A 20,934-nucleotide genomic window follows, 5' to 3' on the forward strand; every position below is an offset into this window, starting at 1 on the left:
TTGGCTCCACATAGCAACAATTTTTTTTAAAAAAACCAACATTGATTTCTGTTTGGTTTCTAAGATTAAATCATTCAAAAATTGTCAAAGTATGAGATTTCAATAACTCCACCTCTTCTCCAGGGATACAGTTATGTTCTTGGTTGCGAGGGAAGCAACAAACAGAGGATCCCTTTCCAAAGTGGCCTTAATCTTTGGCCTTTGATGCAGTGGATGTGCTGAAATCTTCTGTATGGGAGATGGGGCATCCAGACATTTGGACACTATCTTTTGGCCATACTGCTCAGGAGAATTCTTTACCTCATCCAGTATTCTAGGTTACTGTTAGGAAATAATTGACTAAACTCTTGGTGATAAACATCCCAGAAGGTCCCAGGTTCAGAATCATTTTACAGGGTTTGGGGAGAGGAAACCAAGGAATTCCTATGGTAGAATTAAGAAGAAAGTATCTGGTACCTTGTGGAGAAAGAAACTCCCACAAAATCTAGAATAAGGAAGAGTTTTGTTACAGAAATCTGTGCTTCATGGCTATCCATGCCAAGATTGGTCTCCTAGAACTTATAATAGAACAGCATACCTTTAAGAGACCTGAGGCACTTAGAATTACTGAGAGTCACAGACAAACTCTTACCAAGATACCTAGGCATTATTCTCTCTTCAAAGGCTGTAAGCAAAAGAAATAAGCTCAGTATTTCCTGTTGCTCCTCACCTTAGTATGTTCCCAATTCAATAGAATTAGAAATTTACCAGACTTCAAAGGATGTGGCGTTTGACAGCTTGTCATTTTCTCACAGTCTGTAAGGTTCCAAGGGATACTGGAGTCATGGGTGACATGTTTCTTCGGCTGATAAATAGCTGAACTGAGAACACCCAACACCAGTCCTGGCTTCTTGCCCACTCCCACCGGGGAGAACTATTTTTGGACAATTGAAGCAGATAGACTTGCTAAATGAATGCACACATCTGTTGTTTTCATGTTGAGCATCCAGAGAAAAGAACTATAAGAGAATGTGTCAAAAGGAAGATAATCCTTTGGAGGCCTCTCCCAACCTTTAAGCTGCCCCTAGAATACTAATTTATCCTGCGCATGATGAAACTTGCAAAAAAGTTAAATAAAACCGGTCAGATTGTCTAAAGGCAAACAAAAAAGACAGGAAAAATAAACATCAAAATCCCACTTTTCCACAAGGGTATGAGTTTATGCTCCTTTTGTTTCTTAAATCCAAGGGGCCAATGTGTTTTTGATCTCTCTTTCATGCCATGTGCCTGGGCTTTGCTTATCATGCCTCACATGACATGAACTGAGTACCTGTGGCATGTCTCACAGGAGTTATGATTTTTCCATGTTATGACTTCTAATTACCCTCTCTATTAACTTCAGTTAAATTTTGCACATGATATTTCCTCATCCCAAAGCCTTCAACACGTGGAAGATGTTGTGAGGGTATATTCCCGGGTCTTAATGGTCCTGTTCCAGGACCTCTCCGGTTCCACTCCTGAGAGACAAAAGCCAGCATTTGTCAACAGTGTTATGTCTGTCAAGTGCTTTTGGAGTACACAATTTCTTTCCATCTTCCAGTAAGCCTGTGAGACAGTTGTTTTCATTCTCTTATAGGTGAGGAAACTTGAGGTTGAGTAACTTCCTCAAGGTCACCCTGACACAACTTCAGGCCCTCTAAGTTTTCTGCTAAACCAGTAACCTCCCTTGATTACATCATCTCTTATTCCATTATGCCCCCAAATGGGAAATCAAAGCAGCACTGATGGCTCATGAACTCATTATTTCCTAGAGATCTTTAAATGGAAGAATTCACAAGAGGACAGCATGACTTTGTCCTTGGAGTAAAAGTTCTGAGTTGCCATTTTCTTGGGAAAGAATGAGAAAGAGAACAATTGGAGTGGCTGGCTGTGCAAAAGGAGCCTATCAACTCTTTCAGGCTGATTATTATAGCTTAAATAATTTTTCTATGCCCTTTTTGTCCCATAGAAGCCCCTGGAGGAGGCCACTGAGCACCCATTTTATTTTACTTATCTTAGAAAAATAGAGAAAGTGTAGGTTCTCCTACAGGCCACAAGAGAAATACCTGATTGACCTTTGGTTAGTCCAATCCTGGCCTATTTTTATTTTGGAGATAAAGTCTAAAACCTGAAACTGTTCTGGAATTTTTTCCCCACAAACTCTAATTACAAATTCTAATTCAAAGATATTTTGTTTTGTTCTTTTCCAGGTCTTCTTTCCAATATACATTCTCTGTGATTGCTTGCCCTTTCTGTTCTTTAACTTCCTCCACATTTGACCTCTCTTCATGTACTTGTCACATTTTACATTTTAAAAGTAATCCCTTTAATATACCAATAATACCAAATACCCCGGGGTCTATGCAGCTAGTAGGTAATCAAGGTCTACTGACAACCAAAGGCGTCTCCAGAGAAAACATTTACTTTGGTAAATGAACAAGACAGTCTATTTCAGTGTGACAAGAAAATATTAGAAGTTCTATTTAGAGTTATTTTTGTCTTATTTTATTTTTATATGATATGATATATCATATATAAGATCCATATGCTATACATTTGTAAGGTAATATATATTTGTTTTTAAATATAATATATATTTGAATAGTTGTATGTCTATATAATTTATAAGTATATTAATACACATTTATTGAAAGTGCATGCTTAAAATATTTTTACTATGATGTGTATGATTTAAAAAATTTGGCAATCGTACCATAGAGCAGAAGAGTACAAGAGAAGCAGAACACAAATAATAGTACTAGTTACTATTTACTGACTGCTTACCATGTGCCATCTACTCTTCAGTTGCTTTATTCATATTAACTCACTTTATCCTCCCAACAAATCTCTGAAGTAGGTGCCATATTAAGTTACCATGTTATTCCTCTGTTGCAAATGAGATCATTGAAGAATTGAGAGGTTGGGTAATTTATCCAGAGACACAGAACTTCTAAATGGCAGGATATGAACTCAGGCCAGTGGGCCCCAGACTCTGCGCTCTTAACCATCTTTGTAACTGCAGTTATTAAGCAGGGTGTGAGGAAGGACTGGACTTAGCGTCCTGAGAGCAATCTATGGGAGCTCATTTTCCTGTCTCCTATGCTACGAGGCACTTTCCATTCCCTTTGGACATTCTCTCATCTTGAACCTCTTTTGCACCTAGATGTTGAGGCCACAAAAATATGCCAGACATGGATTCTGCTCTCAAGAAGCTATAGTCAATGCAGAAGATAAAACAATTATATGAATAGCTATATAATACAAGTGGAAAGTCAGAAAGACAAAAAAATTAAACACTGTAGGGATTTGGAAGAGGTATTTCGTCCAGAGGAAGGAATTGGGGAAAAGTTGGTGGAGTAAGCCACATTTGAGCTGGCTTGAAGCCAAAGCTTATCTCCCAAATCACCATGTAATTAGATAAAAAATTGCATCATGAAAGTATCTTTGGAAATGCCTGTTTGGGGCTTTGGCCTTTCCCCTTTATGAATCCCCTCCATATTTAAAAGAAGTATGCCTTAGCTAAGCCTTGCTCGGTCTGGTTTCCCTGGCAGGGAGGGTGGGAACAGGAGAGGCATCTCACTAGGAGGTGAGGCTTTATAGAGTTCGGTTTTGGTGGCAGTGCCCAGATTTCCCAGCTCGGTGTGCCCAGGCCACAGCTACCCCCCACCTGTTCTGATGCCTAGTGGGACTAAGGCTATCTTCAGTGGGATACATGATGCCCAAGAGACTGTAGTTTTAAATCCAGTTTATAACATAACTGTGGAAGTTGTATTTTAGCCTTTGCAACAGCCAAAAATAGTCTTCATTAGTGAAAATTGTTCTTGACAGTACAAAATTTTCGCAAGATTATCAATAGGCAAAAAACAAAAACAAAAACAAAAACAAAAAACAACCAACAAGCAACAAACAAACAAAAAAAACCCCCACAAAACTTAGTAGTAGAATGAATCAGAACCTAATGAGGTAAATAGTCAAAAGATGGGTATGCACCACGAGGGGAGCGTTCTTGAGGCTGAGAGCTGCCACCTTATTGAGGGGGTCTAAATCAGGATTTTGGCAGAAGCCGTCATTGTGACAGTCAGTAAAATGTCAGTGAGACTCTGTTTCCTCTACATACCCAGTTGAGGAATGTGGTCATTCAGCTTTCCCACACTGTGACTCAGCTCAGGAGATACCGAAAAGAAATGATTTAACTCACTAAGACATTTGGAAGTTTACTTCAAAATTGTTAACCACAGCAAAACTGGTTGATATGGGGGTTGGGAGCCAAACTTGATAATGTTTGTGTTTTCTCCCCACCTTCACTACAAAAGATTTTGTCTTGGAGGAAGCTTAGTCTGACATTTTCCAAAACAAGAAAATCAACAGCACTCATATATGTAAGAATCTGCATCACTGGAGCCAGAAAAGCATAAAATAATCTTATCTGTAAGGGAGAAATGGAATTTCATGAGTGATTATATTGAAACATGCCTGCAGACTTAAGTTACTTATGACTTACATGTCTCTAAAGGAAAATATGAATTATAAAGAGAAGTTCTGACTTACTTCTCGGATCTGCACTGACTTATGCCAAGCATAAAGCCTGAGACCAATCTTTGTGCCTCAGATTTTCCATGGATGAGAATGCTACCATGAATATATCATAGACCTCCTAATATGTTTTTATAAGTTATTCTTTAATTTTAAAACCTCTGAGAAAGTTCAACTTCAAAGAATATTAGAGGTTTGGTTTTGTTTTGTTTTTAAAGGCTTAAAGCAGAAGTGATTCAAGCAGTCCAAAACATTGACAGATGTAACATGTAACTCTAAGGGTTTTCAGACACTAAGTACCTTGAATCTCCCTTTAAAGCTCACTTCATCTTTTAATAAATTATTCTTAGTTTAAATATTCCTTCTTGCTTTAGATTTTCTCTGGCTCTCTGGACTCTGTCCATTCTCCAAGTAGAAAGCAATGTTATCCTATTCCTTGTGACATGAGAATTCCTATATTATTATAGCAGAATTTTTATAAAAAAAAAAACAAAACCGAATTCTTTGTATTCTTGAAGACACTTATAAAGGATGGACCAAGCAACTAATATACATTGAGAACCTACCGAATTATAAATAGGATGCTTGTGAAGGGGGTATAAAAAGCTAGCAGAAAAATTAACAAGGCAAGAAACAACAGATGCTGGCGAGGATGCGGAGAAAGGGGAACCCTCCTACACTGCGGGTGGGAATGCAAGCTGGTGCAACCACTCTGGAAAACAGGGGGTTTTCCTCAAGAAGTTAATAATAGAACTACCCTACGACCCAGCAATTTCACTACTAGGTATTTATCCAAAGGATGCAAACATAGTGATTTGAAGGGGCACATGCACCCTGATGTTTATAGCAGCAATGTCCACAATAGCCAAACTATGGAAAGAGCCCAGATGTCCACTGACAGATGAATGGATAAAGAAGATGGAATATTACTCAGCCATCAAGAGGAATGAAATCTTGCCATTTGCAAGGACATGGATGGAACTAGAGGTTATGCTAAGTGAAATAAGTCACTCAGAGAAAGACAAATACCATATGATTTCACTCATATGTGGAATTTAAGAAACAAAACAGATGAACATAGGGGAAGGTAAGGAAAAATAAAATAAGATGAAAATTGAGAGGGAGGCAAACCATAAGAGAGGCTGAACTCTAGGAAACAAACTGAGGATTGCTGGAGTGGGGTTGAGGGGGGGAGGGATAATTGGGTGATGGGCTTAAGGAGGGCACTTGATGTAACGAACACTGGGTGTTATATGCAACTGATGAATCACTAAATTCTACCTCTGAAACAAACAAACAAAAAAAGTTAGTAGACTTCCACACAATACCTCTGAGAAACTTCCTGCATTTGCATTGAAAAACTTGTTGAATCTCCAAGCTGAGATTCAAGACCAATAATTCCAATTCTTCAAAGCCAGATTCACCTCTGTACCACCACTGGGTGTGCCCTCTATACTTGGTTATCTCCAATAACAGGGACCTCACTATCTCCTGACAAGCTGCCCCCTCCAATTTTTGACACCACTTAGTTGCTAGAGAAGATAGATCTTTGTACAAAGTTAGCCACAATACAGGAATAAGTCAAGTACTGTAACTGCTCAATCAATTGAAAAAGATTCCTCATGAGGTCAGAGGAAAGAGGAATCACTGTTGATTATTGTGGTCAGGAAAAGATAGTGATTGAGGGTTAAATCACCAATATCTTTTAGTACTATCTTTTGCCTCCTATGCTAAACTGCCTCTCCTGGAAATTTTCCCTCTTTTACTAACTTGCTAAGGAAAATAGTGGGCTAACTCGTTCTTTCCAGTCGTCCTTAGGGCTAAAAAACAATGGGAAATTAGCATACTCAGTGGGAGGGAAGCCCCCTGGTAGTCTTAGCCTCTGGAGTCATCCTGATGGCCATCAAGTGATCCAACAGCCCAGGTCCTTACCTCAGTTCTGAGAGGAAAATGACATGTAGTCTATTTGACATCCATTTTTACATATAAATAAACAATGCCTTACTGGTAACTCACTAGTTACTAAAATCTAATCTTTATAACTAAAATTAATGGTAAACTTTCATTTACTGAGGTCTCTACTTTAGTATTCTAAGAATTTGAACCGCTTCTCAATGAGGCAAAACCTCTAGAGTGACTGAGCACATGTTGATCATTTCTAATTTTTATAACTTGGGGGAGGGACTTTTATAAGTACAATATTAGTATATCTTGAGTTGGTCATGGTTTCCAATTCCTACTCATCTTGACTTAGGATATTTTTACAACTACTATTAGGTTTACTTTTGTGGATCATTTTGTTTTTGTATAACTGCTGGGTTGTAAAATCTTGAATGTTACTTCCTCATGGATTCTTCTCACAAAGTTCTTGTTTTTTACTGAAAAGTGGAAATGAAAATTAAGAGTTACTAAGGTACAGGGAAGAATTTCCAGTGATTTCCAGGCCTTTGCCAGCCCTAGAAATTTCGGATGAACATTTTGGTATTCAGAACAATGCTAGAGGGTAGATATTATTTTCCCTGATTTAAAAAAGAAGAAACTGAGGCTCAGAAAGATGAAGCGATTTGCTAAGGTTTCAGAGCTAATCAGTGGTGGAAATGAAATTAAAACTCAGGTCTACCTGATTCCAAAGACAGTGGTCTTTCCATTACATGAACACCATCAACCCCAGAGTGTCTCACATCTAATTCTCCCTTCCAGATTCTTTTCCCTCCAGTCATTTGGCTGAATGTAACTCTAATAATAACTCTAATAACCACCTGGGTAAAATCTTATTAGCACTAAATTCAGGAAAAGCAAATTCTGTTAACCAGGAATATGAATATTACTAAGCTCTTAAGCTGGTGTGTGAATGTCTTTTGTTTAAAAAAAAAAATTGGATGTAATGCTTTTTTTCCCCCCAGCAAGATGTAACACATCTCTATTTCAGGCACTGAAATGCATACTAAGTAAGCAGCTATGGGTAAGGGTAGCAAAGAGAAAAAAACCCCTCTGACTTTGGAATTTCTTGCAGGCATTCTGCAAAGGCTCACTGATCTTAGAACACTTGGATGTCTCTTATTGCCCCCAGCTGACAGATGAGATTATTAAAGCACTGGCCATTTATTGCATTCACCTCACATCTCTCAGCATTGCTGGCTGTCCAAAGGTACGTGCAGGAGTCAGAGTTTAGACATGTCCAGCTGAAGCACGGACAAAGAACCCAGGTAGGGTAGCAGTCAGGCGTTAGACGCATCATAGAATGCGTTTTCTTCATTATGTCTGAGGTATTCATTACATTTTTTCCCCTTTCCCCAAACTGGAAATAGCTTTATGATTTCATTTGTTTCAAAGTAGAATATTCAAAAAGTTAAAAAAATTCTTATTCAAATATGAAAATGTGCCAAAGATTTATTTAATTCATTAATGTGAAAATCAGCAAAATGGTAAAACCAGCTCATAGAGCATTTGATCAAACTGAGTATTTATAGGAACTGAAGAAAAAGAATGTTGGAATATGATTGTTAGGTTAGACCCAAAACTGGCTAATGTCCTCTAAGGTAGTAAGTCCATAACTTTGGAGTTATAGTTTCTACCAGATAGAAATAATTTACATTTCTCTTGGACAAAAATATAACAAGTTACAACATGTAACTTCACTGAGTTTGGGCCCTAGTCAATAGTAATTAGTATGGCATAATTCCTTATAAAATTCCTCTGGCCTGTTAAACAATGTTCCAGTATGACACTGAAAAGACATAAAATCATCTTTTGTCTTATTTCCAGTGTCTGATAATTTTTCTGACATCTGTTTATAAAAGAAATACATGCTTATTGTAAAATCTTTGGACTACATATAAAAAACAAAAAGAAGAAAGTAAAAATCTGTTGTCATACTACCATCCAGACATAACCATTGTTGGCATTTTATACTTAATCTTCTAGAATATTTTTCTATGTACACAGAGATTAGAAATAGTTACAGAAGATTTGTGTTTTGTCTTTTTTTTTTTTTTTTAAGGATAGAATCACACTTTCCAAAACACATCGTAGCCTATTTTCTTTTCTCTTAATACACTATGGACATATCTCCATGTCAAGAAATAGAGATCTCTGATTCTGGATTAATATGGCAGATTGAATATACACATAAAATTTTGTTCCCTTTTGAAACCCTACAGAACTGCAGAAGGGTGAGGGCCCATGCTGATAGGGAAAACAGGAGAGGAGACAAGAGCAAGAACATTTTGGAAGCTTGAAAATAGATGAACTAATTTAGCAGACCAAAGATAGCTTTGACTCCTAAGCCAACAGTAGAGAAAGCTGGTGGTGGGGGGGCGGCGGGGGGCGGAAATTGATTTATATCATGATCTTCAAATTTGTAGCACTGTTTAGCACTGGAACTCAGTTAAGAGGGTGGCTAAAATGAAGAAGACTGGGTTAAAAGTTATTGAGAAGTACAGACAGATCCCTAGATTTCCTCCCCTACTTTACACCCCTGGGCACCTGCCCTTCCCCACCTTCACCAAAAGGTTGGATATTTATTTCCTAGATTTCCCAGATTTCTCAACCCTGGCATTATTGATATTTTGGATGAGATAATTTTTTGTAGTGGGGGTTATTCTGTGCCCTGTAGAATGCTTAACAGCATCCTTGCCCTCTCCCAGTATGTGTCCATAGCACCTGGTCCCCCACACCCCCTTATCATGATAAGGAAAAGTGTCTCCAGATATTGCCAAATGTCCTCTGGGGGGGCAAAAACGTTCTACTACTTGTTCTACAGATAGTAAAAACAGAGGGTTGCTGGGGTACACCTGGGTGGCTCAGTTGATTAAGTGTTCAGGTCTTGGTTTTGGCTCAGGTCATGATCTCATGGGTTGAGGTATCAGGCTCAGCACTCAGTGGGGAGTCTGCTTGAAGATTCTCTCCCTCTGCTCCTACCCCCACTCATGTACGTGCCCATGCTCTCTCTCTCTCTCTGTAAATGAATGAATATATCTTAAAAAAAAAAAAACCTAAGAAACAGAAGTTTGCTGGGCTGGGAGATACAATGTATAATTGAGAGTTTGAGTCCAAAAGTGAAAGCAGGAATTAAGTGACTGAATGCCAAATGCAGAGACACTCAAGCATTCTTCCAACACAGCCCATCCAGAATGTGGCTTTCAGATCTTTCCCTCCAGGCAGGAGACTGAAAGCCTCTTTTCTGGAGACTGTAACTAGCACAGGATGAAAGACAGAAAAATATTGACGTTTGGGGGTTTATCAACTAATAATCCATCTAACCATTGAAACTTTAGGTAGAGAAGCCCCACATCATGCACTCAGACCTTCTAATCAGGGTTTAGCCCTTTTGCTATTGATAAATGGCAGACAGTCAAGGATTACCAGACATAACAGAAAAGCCTCTGAAGTGGAAGATAAAGACCAAAACAAATTAATAGAAAAAACTTGGAGGAAGAAAAATATGCAGAGGGAAGAAAATGAAAAAATCTTTTTTTTTAAAAGATTTTATTTATTTATTTGACAGAGAGAGAGAGACAGAGAGACAGGGAACACAAGCAGGGGGAGTGGGAGAGGGAGAAGCAGACTCCCCGCCCAGTGGGGAGCCTGATGCAGGGCTCAATCCCAGGACCGTGGGATCATGACCTGAGCCAAAGGCAGACGCTTAATGACTGAGCCACCCAGGCGCCCCTGAAAGAGTCTTTTTAAAAAGATCCTCAGAAATTACAAGACCATGAACAACCGTGTTGTCTTCTGTTGTGCACACTGATGGGCTTCTTTCTAGTAAAGCGTCAAACTCTCAAGATGCCCTACGTTCTAGCTAGTCTAAAAATTCAGCTTCTCGGCTGTTTAGTTTAGTGTGGTGAGTGGATTAAGAGAGTGAAGCTAGAACAGCCTGATTCCTCCACAGTTATTTGTACTGTAGTAAGGAAGAGGAGGCAGTGGGGGAAAGGATGTGGTAAACTGTGACAAAATTAACCTAGAAAGTTCACAGCAAAATTCTGTTTAATAATGGACTTGTTTTGTTTTGTTTTGTTTTTTTAAGATTTTATTTATTTGAGAGAGCTTGAAAGCGAGAGAGATAACAGAGCTCTGGAGAGGGAGAAACAGACTCACCACTGAGCGGAGAGCACGATGCGGGGCTCGATCCCAGGACTCCGGGATCATGACCCAAGCTGTAGGCAGTAGCTTAACCAACTGAGCCACCCAGGTGCCCCTTAATAATGTACTTGTTTAGAACAAGAGAAACTGGGGCACCTGGATGGCTCAGTCGGTTAAGCATCTGCCTTTGGCTCAGGTCATGATCTTGTGGTCCTGGGATCGAGCCCCATGTCAGGCTCCCTGCTCAGCGGGGAGCCTGCTTCTCCCTCTCCCTCTGCTTGCCATTCCCCCTGTTTGTGCTCTCTCTCTCTCTGTCAAATAAATAAAATCTTAAAAAAAAATAATAAAGAACTAGAGAAACGAAATATCTTTCTGGTCACCATCATATGGTTCTAGAAGTGGGTCAAGGAACTAAGCACACTTAGCAGCACTGACCGTGGACACTGCAGAGTTCTTGTTTTCATTGCACACAGACACATAGACACATGGACAACACATGGCTCCCTGGGAATTACCCTGGCCATAAAGCAGGCACAGATGGGGAATGGGCTTTTTAGTGGCTCTACTAATTAGGGGAAAAAGTAGGAGAATGAGAGAAGTACAGACTCCACTGAGAATAGGAATTGGGACAGAGGATTTTTTGTTTGTTTGATTTGGGGTTTTTTGTTGTTGTTGTTATGTTGTTGTTTTTGCTTTTTGGTAAGGAGAAGCTTCTGTAAACTGAGCAGTGGATACTGTCTTGCAGCCTAGAAACTAAGGAGGATTTTACACAAATAAGATATTATAAAACAAATCACCCTATATCAAAGATCTAGGGTGAAAAAAGGGAAGGGGAGTAGATTATTCCAGAACCTCAATGTAAGAGAGAAGAAGGGTTTAACTTTACTATCTCTGTGAGTCAAGTAAGTATCCTGATTCAGAAGATGTGGTGACCATAATTTGGGCCAATTGGAATACTCTTCATTGAGAAATCATAAGGCTATGGGTCCAGTTTAATATAGTCCACCTACATTGTTTTTTAAAATTAAATCTTATTTTACTTTAAATTCCAATATAGTTGACACATAGTGTTATATTTCCACCTACACTGGTTTTGATGAGCTATAAAACACATTAGTTTCTGACTCATCATCCTAGGCTAGGTTTCTCAAAGCCCACGAGTCCATCTTGAATGGTCACCTTATCCATCTGCTGGAAGGCCAGCTCTTCCTTGTAACCAGCTCCCCTCCAAGTTCAGTACCTAGTACTAGGACCCCACCTTACCCAGCACTAAAATGGGAATAACAATCTCTGCTCAGTAGGATATTAGGACCTTGTATCTGGGAGTTAAGAATTTAGCCAGTCACCCGCACCTCGAGTTTACAGCCCCATTAAGTCCCAACAACGTCAGTTCAGTCATTGAACATCTTGAGCTTCTGATCTGTGGGAAATGTCAGGCTCCTTTTTCACTCCTTCAGAATCAATAAAACCTAGCTCTCTGAACTCTACCTGTCCTGGACTTTTCTATCCTCTCACGGTCTTTCTTTGTCTCTACAGTTCTGAGGGCTTTTTTTTTTTTCTCCTGTTTCTTTTCAATTACATCAGATCCTCAGAGACCAACATAGTATGGCAGGAATGTCTGAAGGCATTTTTATGAGAATCAGGCACAATGTTCAACCTTGGTCCTGAGCATGTTCTGAAAACAGGCCATGCTTGGACAATGACAACATCTATTTTTCCAAACTTAGAAAGTGTACATTTCAAACTGAAGGGTTTTCTGCATAATTCTCTCAACTTTATATTAAAAACAAGAGCCAAGCCTCATGGCATGTTTTTTAGAATGTTCAAACATTTAAAATGAGAAATTAAATCCAGTTGGAAAAAAATTCCTTTGAGGAAAGTGATCTCATTGATTCTACAGCAAGGCTCAGTTCAGCTATGAATTCAAAAGCTAGACCCTGAGTAAGTAAAATAATCTAAGAAGTGAAGTTGAATTATCTCTGCAGAGCATCTGGGCAAACTCTCAAGACGCTGGAACCCTCAGCAGAATTTCTCAGAGTAAGAATCATGATTCATGTAGCCTCTGTGGCTTCTTCTCTCTCTTTCCCCGCCTACAAACATCAGTCTACCTACTTGTCCCTTTCCAGAACCATATTACTCTCCACACAAACCATTAGAGATGTCCACATTCCTTCTCAGAGCAATCTGACCTTGTCTGCAGGTTAACTTCAGGGTATATATATTTTTTATAGTCTTGTAACATGTTATATTATTAAACCTATGTTTCTAAATTGATGATGCCTTAGAGTGGATTTGAGGGTAAAGCCAAATCCCACTATGGCAGCATTTCATAAGTTGTTCACATTGGTGTGACGGGTATTACTAAGGAAATTTTGATGACATCACCCATCCAAAATAGAGAACTCTCAAATGAAAATAACAGCAAGATCACAAAGTCTACTGGTGCTACCCGAACCATAATTTTACTGTTCTGGAAACAGTCAAATCACTAATGTGAGTTATAGGCCCATCACGTGACAAGCTGGCAAGAGTTTTGATTCTGTTTGTTATGGACTGAATTTTTGCCCCCCACCCATTCATATGTTGAAACCCTCATTCTCAATGTGATAGGATTGGGAGGTAAGGCTTTTGGGAGGTAATTAAGTGTAGCTTGAGGTCATGATTGTAGAGCCACCATGATGGATTACTGTCCTTATAAGAATAGGAAGAAAGTAGAGCTCTCACTCTGCCCTGTGAAGATATAGCAAGAAAGTAGCCATCTGCAAACCAGGAAGAGGGTCCTCACCAGACAGTCTGTGAGTAACCTAATCTTGGACTTCTCAGCTTCTAGAACTGTGAGAAACAAATGTCTGTTGTTTAAACTATCCAGTCTGTGGCATTTTGTTACAGCAGCCCAAGTCAATTAGTACACAATTCTTCCCTAGGATGGAGTTCATCGGAATAATCAGTACTTAACTTTGGCTGTGTGTTCAGATTACAGACTCCGCAATGGAGATGTTATCGGCAAAATGCCATTACTTGCACATTTTGGATATTTCTGGTTGTATCCTGCTTACTGACCAAATGCTTGAGGACCTTCAGAGAGGCTGCAGACAACTTCGAATCCTTAAGATGCAATACTGCAGATGTATTTCCAAGTAAGTATGAACCTGAATATGAAAAGCTTTGAGAACTACTTTCTGAGAAAACAGAATACTGATTCTGACATGTGTAATACAGAGTGGCTTTCAGAGTTACAAAGTGTCATTCTATTTTTTTGCCTGATGGAAGCCAACATTTTGAGCTGAACATTATGAAACTCTCTTCTAAAATGGTCTCTGTGGTTTCCGATCTCTTTCCCAGCAGCCCTTCCACTCCAAGCACTTCCCTTTCTTTGACCATGCAGGTGTTCAAAGCCTCCACTCTGCTCCTTGTAGAACTGTCATCACCTCTTCCTCTACTCACCTCTCAAAATATCTCCATTCAGTTCATTTCCCCTAGGCGCTAAAAAATAATTCGATTAAACCAGTGAACTATTGAGTATAGATTACTAACAGTTACCCTAAGCCCCATCTCTCTCAAAGCTATTTGCTTGATCCTTGTTACTCATTTAGGGATTTCCTGTAAGAGCTAGAGCTCAGGGTAAAGCATTCTGGCTTGACCGCTACAGGCCCGTGCTGGTTCCTGCAACTGGCAAAATGTTTATGTTGAAGCAAAAGTTGGGCAAATAAGCAATCTATACAAGTAGAAGGTCTCAGGTGTCTACCCTGTGAGTTTTTAAATATAAAGCAGTTATTTGCTTCATTGTTTAGTTTTTTCCTATTGACGGAGAGTAAAAATGTGCAAGAAGTTTTAACTGACCTGATGAATTGTGTACAACAAGCCTTTCAACATATGGCCCTCCATGGGAAAAACGAGAAAGGCAACAGGAAGGAAGAAAAGCATAGTGGGAGAGAGGGAAAAAGACCTAAACAATGGTCTCCACAACCCAGGAGGGTCTGAGCCACAAGGAAGTAAAAGAGACATTAAGTATAATTAGCAAAGAATAAAGGGCCCTTTCTGACGTTTTTGTGTCTGGAGTCCAAAACTTTCACCTTTAAAGAGATGAGTAGAGTCTTGGCGGCTTTAGAGCCACAAACACCAGTACAGAGATTTCTTAAAGGCCTTCTGTAGCAGTTGCTGGCAGCATGAATTACTAGCCAGGCACCCTGAGAGGTCTGCTGCTAGGAAATAAAACTCTGATTATCAGAGTTCTCTTCTCCAACTCATGGAAAAGTCTTTGGGGAAAACCTTTGTGATCTGGAGCTACTGAATGTTGTTAGTATGAACAAATAATATTAACAATTATTATTTGCTATGTATTGTGTTAAACCTATTTTATGTTTACTATCTCATCTAATCCTCATAATTACCCCCATTACCATAAAAATGAATAAGGAAACTGGTTTAAGCAGCTTAAATAAGTCCCAAGGTCAAACAAATAAAAGGCAGAGTTGTACTTTGTACCTATGTCTTAATCATTACTATGTTGCTCTTTTGCCTTTAGATTAGTGATTTTCAAGCTTTTTGAAAGCTCTAACACTCGACTTGATCAATAAGGGGGCACATAAGTTCTGTTGTGCCCAGTTTACTTGTTGATGCATAAATCTGAGAGGCTGGTGGTTACCAGCAGTCTTTGTGTTGGCTTCAACACCCCCCACCCTTTTTTGCCTACTCAAGAAACTAGGAGGAAATGTGTGTGAGGGCAAGTAATGTTATTATAGGAATAACCTTGAATTTCCTTTAATTTATAAAACCCAAAAATCACAAAATTCAGTACCTCATTATAATTAAACATTTAATGTGTTACTTCACAACTGTTTGTGACATATCATTTTGAAAATCATGCTTTTATTGATCCAGAGAAACCTGTCTCACCAAGTTAAATGAGTAATGATGACTAACCACTGCAGCACACTGGTTCGGTTCCCAGAACATCTCCTACAAGGTCCAAGGACCTTAGTGTCACTTAGGTCAAGCCAGAGTGGAAGGGAGTCAAAGGATTCCTTCCATATGTACTCTAAGAAATTTAGAACACATAGTAATTCCTAACCATACATTTTCTTTTCAGTATTTCCTAGCTCCCATATATTGACCATACCAGGACACCAAACTACTTTAAAAGAAAGAGAGAGTGTGTGTGTTCTTTTTGGCAGGAACATTCAGTTTCTTCATTTTCAAGTTTCTGGATATTGTTCAAAAGTGCATGTGTGCAAACACCCAGCAAAACAGGATGTGTGAAAAAGAACTCAGAGATATTTGCAGGCAGTGACCCCGCTGGTCTGTTCTCTTGGTCAGGTCCTGAGTCTTAGGAGTCAGTCCTAAGAGGATGGATGCCAAAGATCTGAGTAAGGTGGTGAGGACAGCTAGTTCATGGGCTAAGGATTTTCTAAAAGGTGGAGAGGAAATAGATTAGGGAATTGTGTACACTGACATTCAAATTCTAATAATCCCAGATTTGCCCCAGTCCAGATTCACATTTTTCGGTTTTTTTCCCCACTACCCTTGCTGTGAAAGCCTACATGCTTTAAGATATGCCTTAGAAACACTCTGTAGACTACAGAAAGCCTTAACCTCCTGGCTTTTGAGACTGGGGGAGGAAGGGAAGGGAAGAAGGGTCTGAGACCTGATCCTTTGCTCCTCTCTGGTCTGTAAGCATTACCTCCAATGGTCAGGGGACCCTCAGATGTTTAGTTTCACTGAAGCTGACTATGGGTGGAACAAAGAGCAGTGCTTACCACTAAGAGCTAAGGTAAGGGTGGCAAGGAGCCAAGAAATAAGGGGTTAGCTCCCCTAACCCTTATGTTGTTCAAGGGTCAACTGTATTTCAACATGGGAAGACATTTTTCACAGGAATTTTATCTCCCACTTTTCAGAAAAGGAAGGAAGATCCATGGGGCGCCTGGGTGGCTAAGTCATTAAGTGTCTGCCTTCGGCTCAGGTCATGATCCCGGGGTCCTGGGATCGAGCCCCGCATCGGGCTCACTGCTTGGCAGGAAGCCTGCTTCTCTCCCTCTCCCACTCCCCCTGCTTGTGTTCCCTCTCTCGCTGTGTCTCTGTCAAATATATAAAATCTTAAAAAAAAAAGATCCATTCCTGCCCCAGCAACAATGCACTGACTACCACTTGCAGTCAATGAGAAACTGTCACAACCTCAAACTCTTGTCTTCTCCAAAAACTTTGTTGAAAGCAAGCCTCCCCAATTTCCTCTGAAAACATAATAAAAGCTGACCTTCCCTTCTTCTTTTTGGACTTGCCTATGGTTTACCATAGTTTGCTTGTCCTGAATTGCAATTCCTCTGTTATTACCAAATAAACTTATTTTTTTATCTTAAACAAAATTGCTCTTTGCTCTGCTTAAAGTTAACAGCATATACCATTGGGTACTTCCCCCATGGGTAGTGCTCAAACTTATTTTGATTCTATCTCATCGCATTGCATTTAACGAGTACTCGTCCCTATTCATTCCCTATTTTTCTTGTCTATATTGAGGATTCAGTATCCCCAACTTTCTTGTTTTTTTTTTTTTCTCAAACTCCCGTTATTTGCCCTAATTATCATCTAATTTACCCTGGCTTGTAGCTGACTGAGGAACTGTATGACCCATTATTTAAATGTTACCAAATCAGCATTAAGAGTACTTATCCTCCTACCAGACCTCTCAAAAACTGTTGCTCTTCTGAGGCCAAAAGTTACATATACTTTGGTCAATTACTTACAAATCTTTTACTCCCCAAACTCATCCTTTTCCTAAAGGTTAAGACCATTGTTGCCTGTAATCGTACTGGTCTTATCATCAGTGACACTGAATCATGACCAACAATTGTGAACGTCCAGAGCTCTGCTGTTTGGGAGGCAGGGGGCAAGAGGGGGCTGGGAATAGCAACCTACGAAAGCCTCAAACCTTCAGAAGAGAGCAAAAGGGGCTTCCTTTGTTGGTGTAAACTGCTGAATATGTCTTGTTTTGGTTGTCACTGAAGACACAAAGAAATGGAATACACCCTTAAATAACTTACTACCTTCTTAAACAAAAGGAAAATAATAAAGTTTAAAATTATAAACAATTAATGCCATGAAGCTATGTATTGGAAACTAATTAACTCCATGATCAACTTCCTACAGAGTTCAGAGGAGAAAGGGACTGGGTTTAGGTCTTTACGGGAGGCTGGATCGGTTTGAAGTTTTGAAAGATGGATCGAGTTTAAATAGGCAGACATGGGGTGAAGGGTAAGTAACAATGAAGCTCCGTTGCCTAGGGTAGTGTTTTATATTTGAAACTGATGGTGCCAGTATTTTATGCTTCGGATTCCCTCAGCATTTGGTATTATGTTGCAGTAAGTACTCAAGGGAAAACAATCTCATGAAAAACACCCTCAAAGACATGGCAATCTCAACTCCACAGAATTGGAAAGGGAGAATAATCTTCAGAGGAAAATGGGGGAAAGCTAAAGATGTAACACTATTATTACTGCATAATGATGTCCTACTTAGAGGACATACAAAGGTCATATAAGAAGTTTCAAATGTAGGACCACACTTAAAAAAAATTAAAACATTAACAGAATGCCAAACTTCATCTTTGACAATAAACTTATCATTTTCAAATTTGAGAATAAGTACTTCTCTAAAGAGAAGACACTTGTTTGCCAAGTTTTAGTCCATAGGATTGGTGGCTCAGAACTAGAAATTTGTATATTTACTTTTACTCATATTTTTCTTTAAACTTGTGTGGGGTTTTTTTTGTTTGTTTTGTTTTATGTGAGTGCAATTATATATGCCAAAAGCAATGTGGTAAGAGATGGAATTAGCAATGCTATGGTTGTCTCCCTGTTGAGTTTGGTTATAATTATTTTAATACATCTAAAATTTGGTTCAAAGGAAATAGTATTTTAAACAACTGGTGCATCTCAGCCTTTTCCAATTTCATTGTGCTGCCTGCACTCATATAGCCATCGAGCACAAATTTAACTCAAACCATGTGGTAATACCAGCTTCTTTATCAATGACTATTTCCAGAACTTTGCAATCAATAACTCAATGTAATATATGGTAATAGTGGGCAAAGTAGCCCCCTCATGGGCAAGCATCATTACTCATTTCTGATCCTACAGTTGTCAATTACTCATTTTTTTTTTTGAGTACTGAGCTCAACATTCAAACCAACTTCCTAGAAAAATGGCATTGTTCTACCCTTGAAAAGGCATTTTCAAGTTAGATATACTGTTTTTTTCTGATGCTGTGATATTGTGATTTTATGAGAAATATATTTTGGTCATTTAGATGACCAATATATGTTTGGTCTTCCTTCATAATTCTTAGCTCAGAGCTACCAACCCACTTGGAATTTCCTGGGCAGTAAGAGCAATGAGAGCATCTTTTGTCATAGTATTTGGTCTGATTTCCTGGGAGGGGAGATTAAATCAATCACCAATGGCCAATGATTTCATGAAACATGTCTACATAATGAAGCCTTCATAAAATCCTAACGGGACAGGGTTTGGACAGCTTCTGGGTTGGTTAATGTGTGTAGATTTGGGGAGTGGTGCACCTGGAGAGGGCATGGAAACTCCATAGCCTTTCCCTACACCCTGTCGTATATATTTCTTCCATCTGGCTATTCCTGAGTTATACCCTTTTATAATACACCAGTGATCCAGTAAGCAAAATGTTTCTTTGAGTTCTGTGAGCAGCTCTAGCAAATTAATTGAACCCAAGAAGGGGCGGGGGGCAAGGAATTGTTGGAACTTCTGCTCTATAGCTGGTCAGTCAGAAGCCTGAGTGACAACCTGGAGTAATTGGTATCTAAAGTGGAGGGCAGTCTAGTGAGACTGAGTCTTTAACCTGTGGAATCTTTCATGCTGTCTCTGGAATTGAGTTGAATTGTAGGACATCAGCTGCTAAGAATTGCTTGGGGGTGGAAACCCCCTGCCCCTTCTTAAAACTGGGGTCCAGAATGACTTTTAGATACTTTTTTTGCTTTCTTCCTTACTTCTTCCTAAGAAAGACAATAGTATTTTTCATCATATTTGTCACTGACACCTTTGAGAGTTTGACAAAAGTCACAAACCCTCTCCTCAGAAAAATGTGTATTAGATACAAAACTGCATGAATTTTCAGGGAATTCATGGACCTCCCTGAAGTTCATCCATCTATCCAATAGGGATCTGTGGACTCTGGGTTAAGAGCTCCTGCATGGTGGGACTTCACAGGTTGGCTGGTTAGGGTACTCCCTCATCAAAGAAACTGGAAATACCAGGCAGAAGGCTCATTCAAGGGCACTACAGAGTTGCCCTCAGTGTTCCCACTCCATTGCCATGTGTAGTTTCCTTACCCATTCACGGAGTCTGTTAATCTCTGAACTGGCTGTACCAGAGAGCTACTGAGCTACTTAAGCTTTGGGACCCTGAATATTTGCATAATTATCCTTACCCTCCCTCTCAGGATTGCAAGAGAGCGGTGAAATTCATTGACTTGTGACAGTTCTTTTACTCCAAATTTGCTCTAGTTTGAATATTCTGCACTAGTAATTACTTCTTCTCTGGCTAATGCGAATTACTATTATTGCAGGGAGGCAGCAAAGAGAATGTCATCTATTGTTCAGCAGCAGGAATATAACCCTAACGACCCTCCACTTTGGTTTGGCTATGATTATGAAGGCAAGCCCCTTAAAAGACAACATGAGATAACACCACTTAAAGGAGATGAAGAAGTCATAGTGACAGAGTCAACACACAGTAGAGAAGAAGAAGTAGTATGACCTTCAGCCTCAACAGGAAGAACAAAAAATCTAGAACTTGGTAATTTCATCTGATGCAAGTGTTTTTACCACCTGGATCTCAACAGTGTAAACAAGCAGCAAATCATCTCCTGATTTTTATTCCAACTACAAATATTTCTAAATACATTATTTCTTCTAATTGGTTTAATCATATTTAAAAAAAAGCCAAATCAAGTATTGCTACAATGTAATTTTTCCACTTAAATTTACTTTAATCAAACAAACAGTTCTGATGAGATTATCAAATCTAAGGTTATAGTTACATAAAACCATCCTGAGAGATGTGATGTTCTTAACAAGGAATTTAGAAGCTTTTCTTTACAAAAGAAAGCAGAGATGGTCATATGAGTCAGCATAAGAGTTTGAGCCAGGGCAATGATTTTAAGGATCTGTGACGATATAAAAAGTATAGACATATATTTTTTAAAGGAAACAAGGCTTTCTTGTTATTTCCAGATATTTTACAGTAAGAACTAAATGCCACTTAACCCTGGACTCAACTCCAC

At 39.2% G+C, this 20,934-nt stretch overlaps 1 protein-coding gene across 1 annotated transcript in view; it reads left to right on the plus strand.

Annotated features, from left to right (window-relative positions):
- The window catches only part of FBXL13 (F-box and leucine rich repeat protein 13), a 248,021-nt gene extending 227,614 nt beyond the window's left edge, over positions 1–20,407 (plus strand). The window contains exons 19-21 of the mRNA XM_028117807.2: positions 7,565–7,699; positions 13,606–13,769; positions 20,218–20,407. Of these exons, the coding sequence (XP_027973608.2) occupies positions 7,565–7,699; positions 13,606–13,769; positions 20,218–20,407 (489 nt within the window). The remainder of the gene's footprint in view (positions 1–7,564; positions 7,700–13,605; positions 13,770–20,217) is intronic.
- Positions 20,408–20,934: the final 527 nt, after the last annotated feature.

This window comes from Eumetopias jubatus, unplaced genomic scaffold (assembly GCF_037043125.1).
Source record: "Eumetopias jubatus isolate StellerSeaLion01/CBP00866 unplaced genomic scaffold, mEumJub1_p1.0 scaffold_14, whole genome shotgun sequence".
NCBI lineage: Eukaryota > Metazoa > Chordata > Mammalia > Carnivora > Otariidae > Eumetopias > Eumetopias jubatus.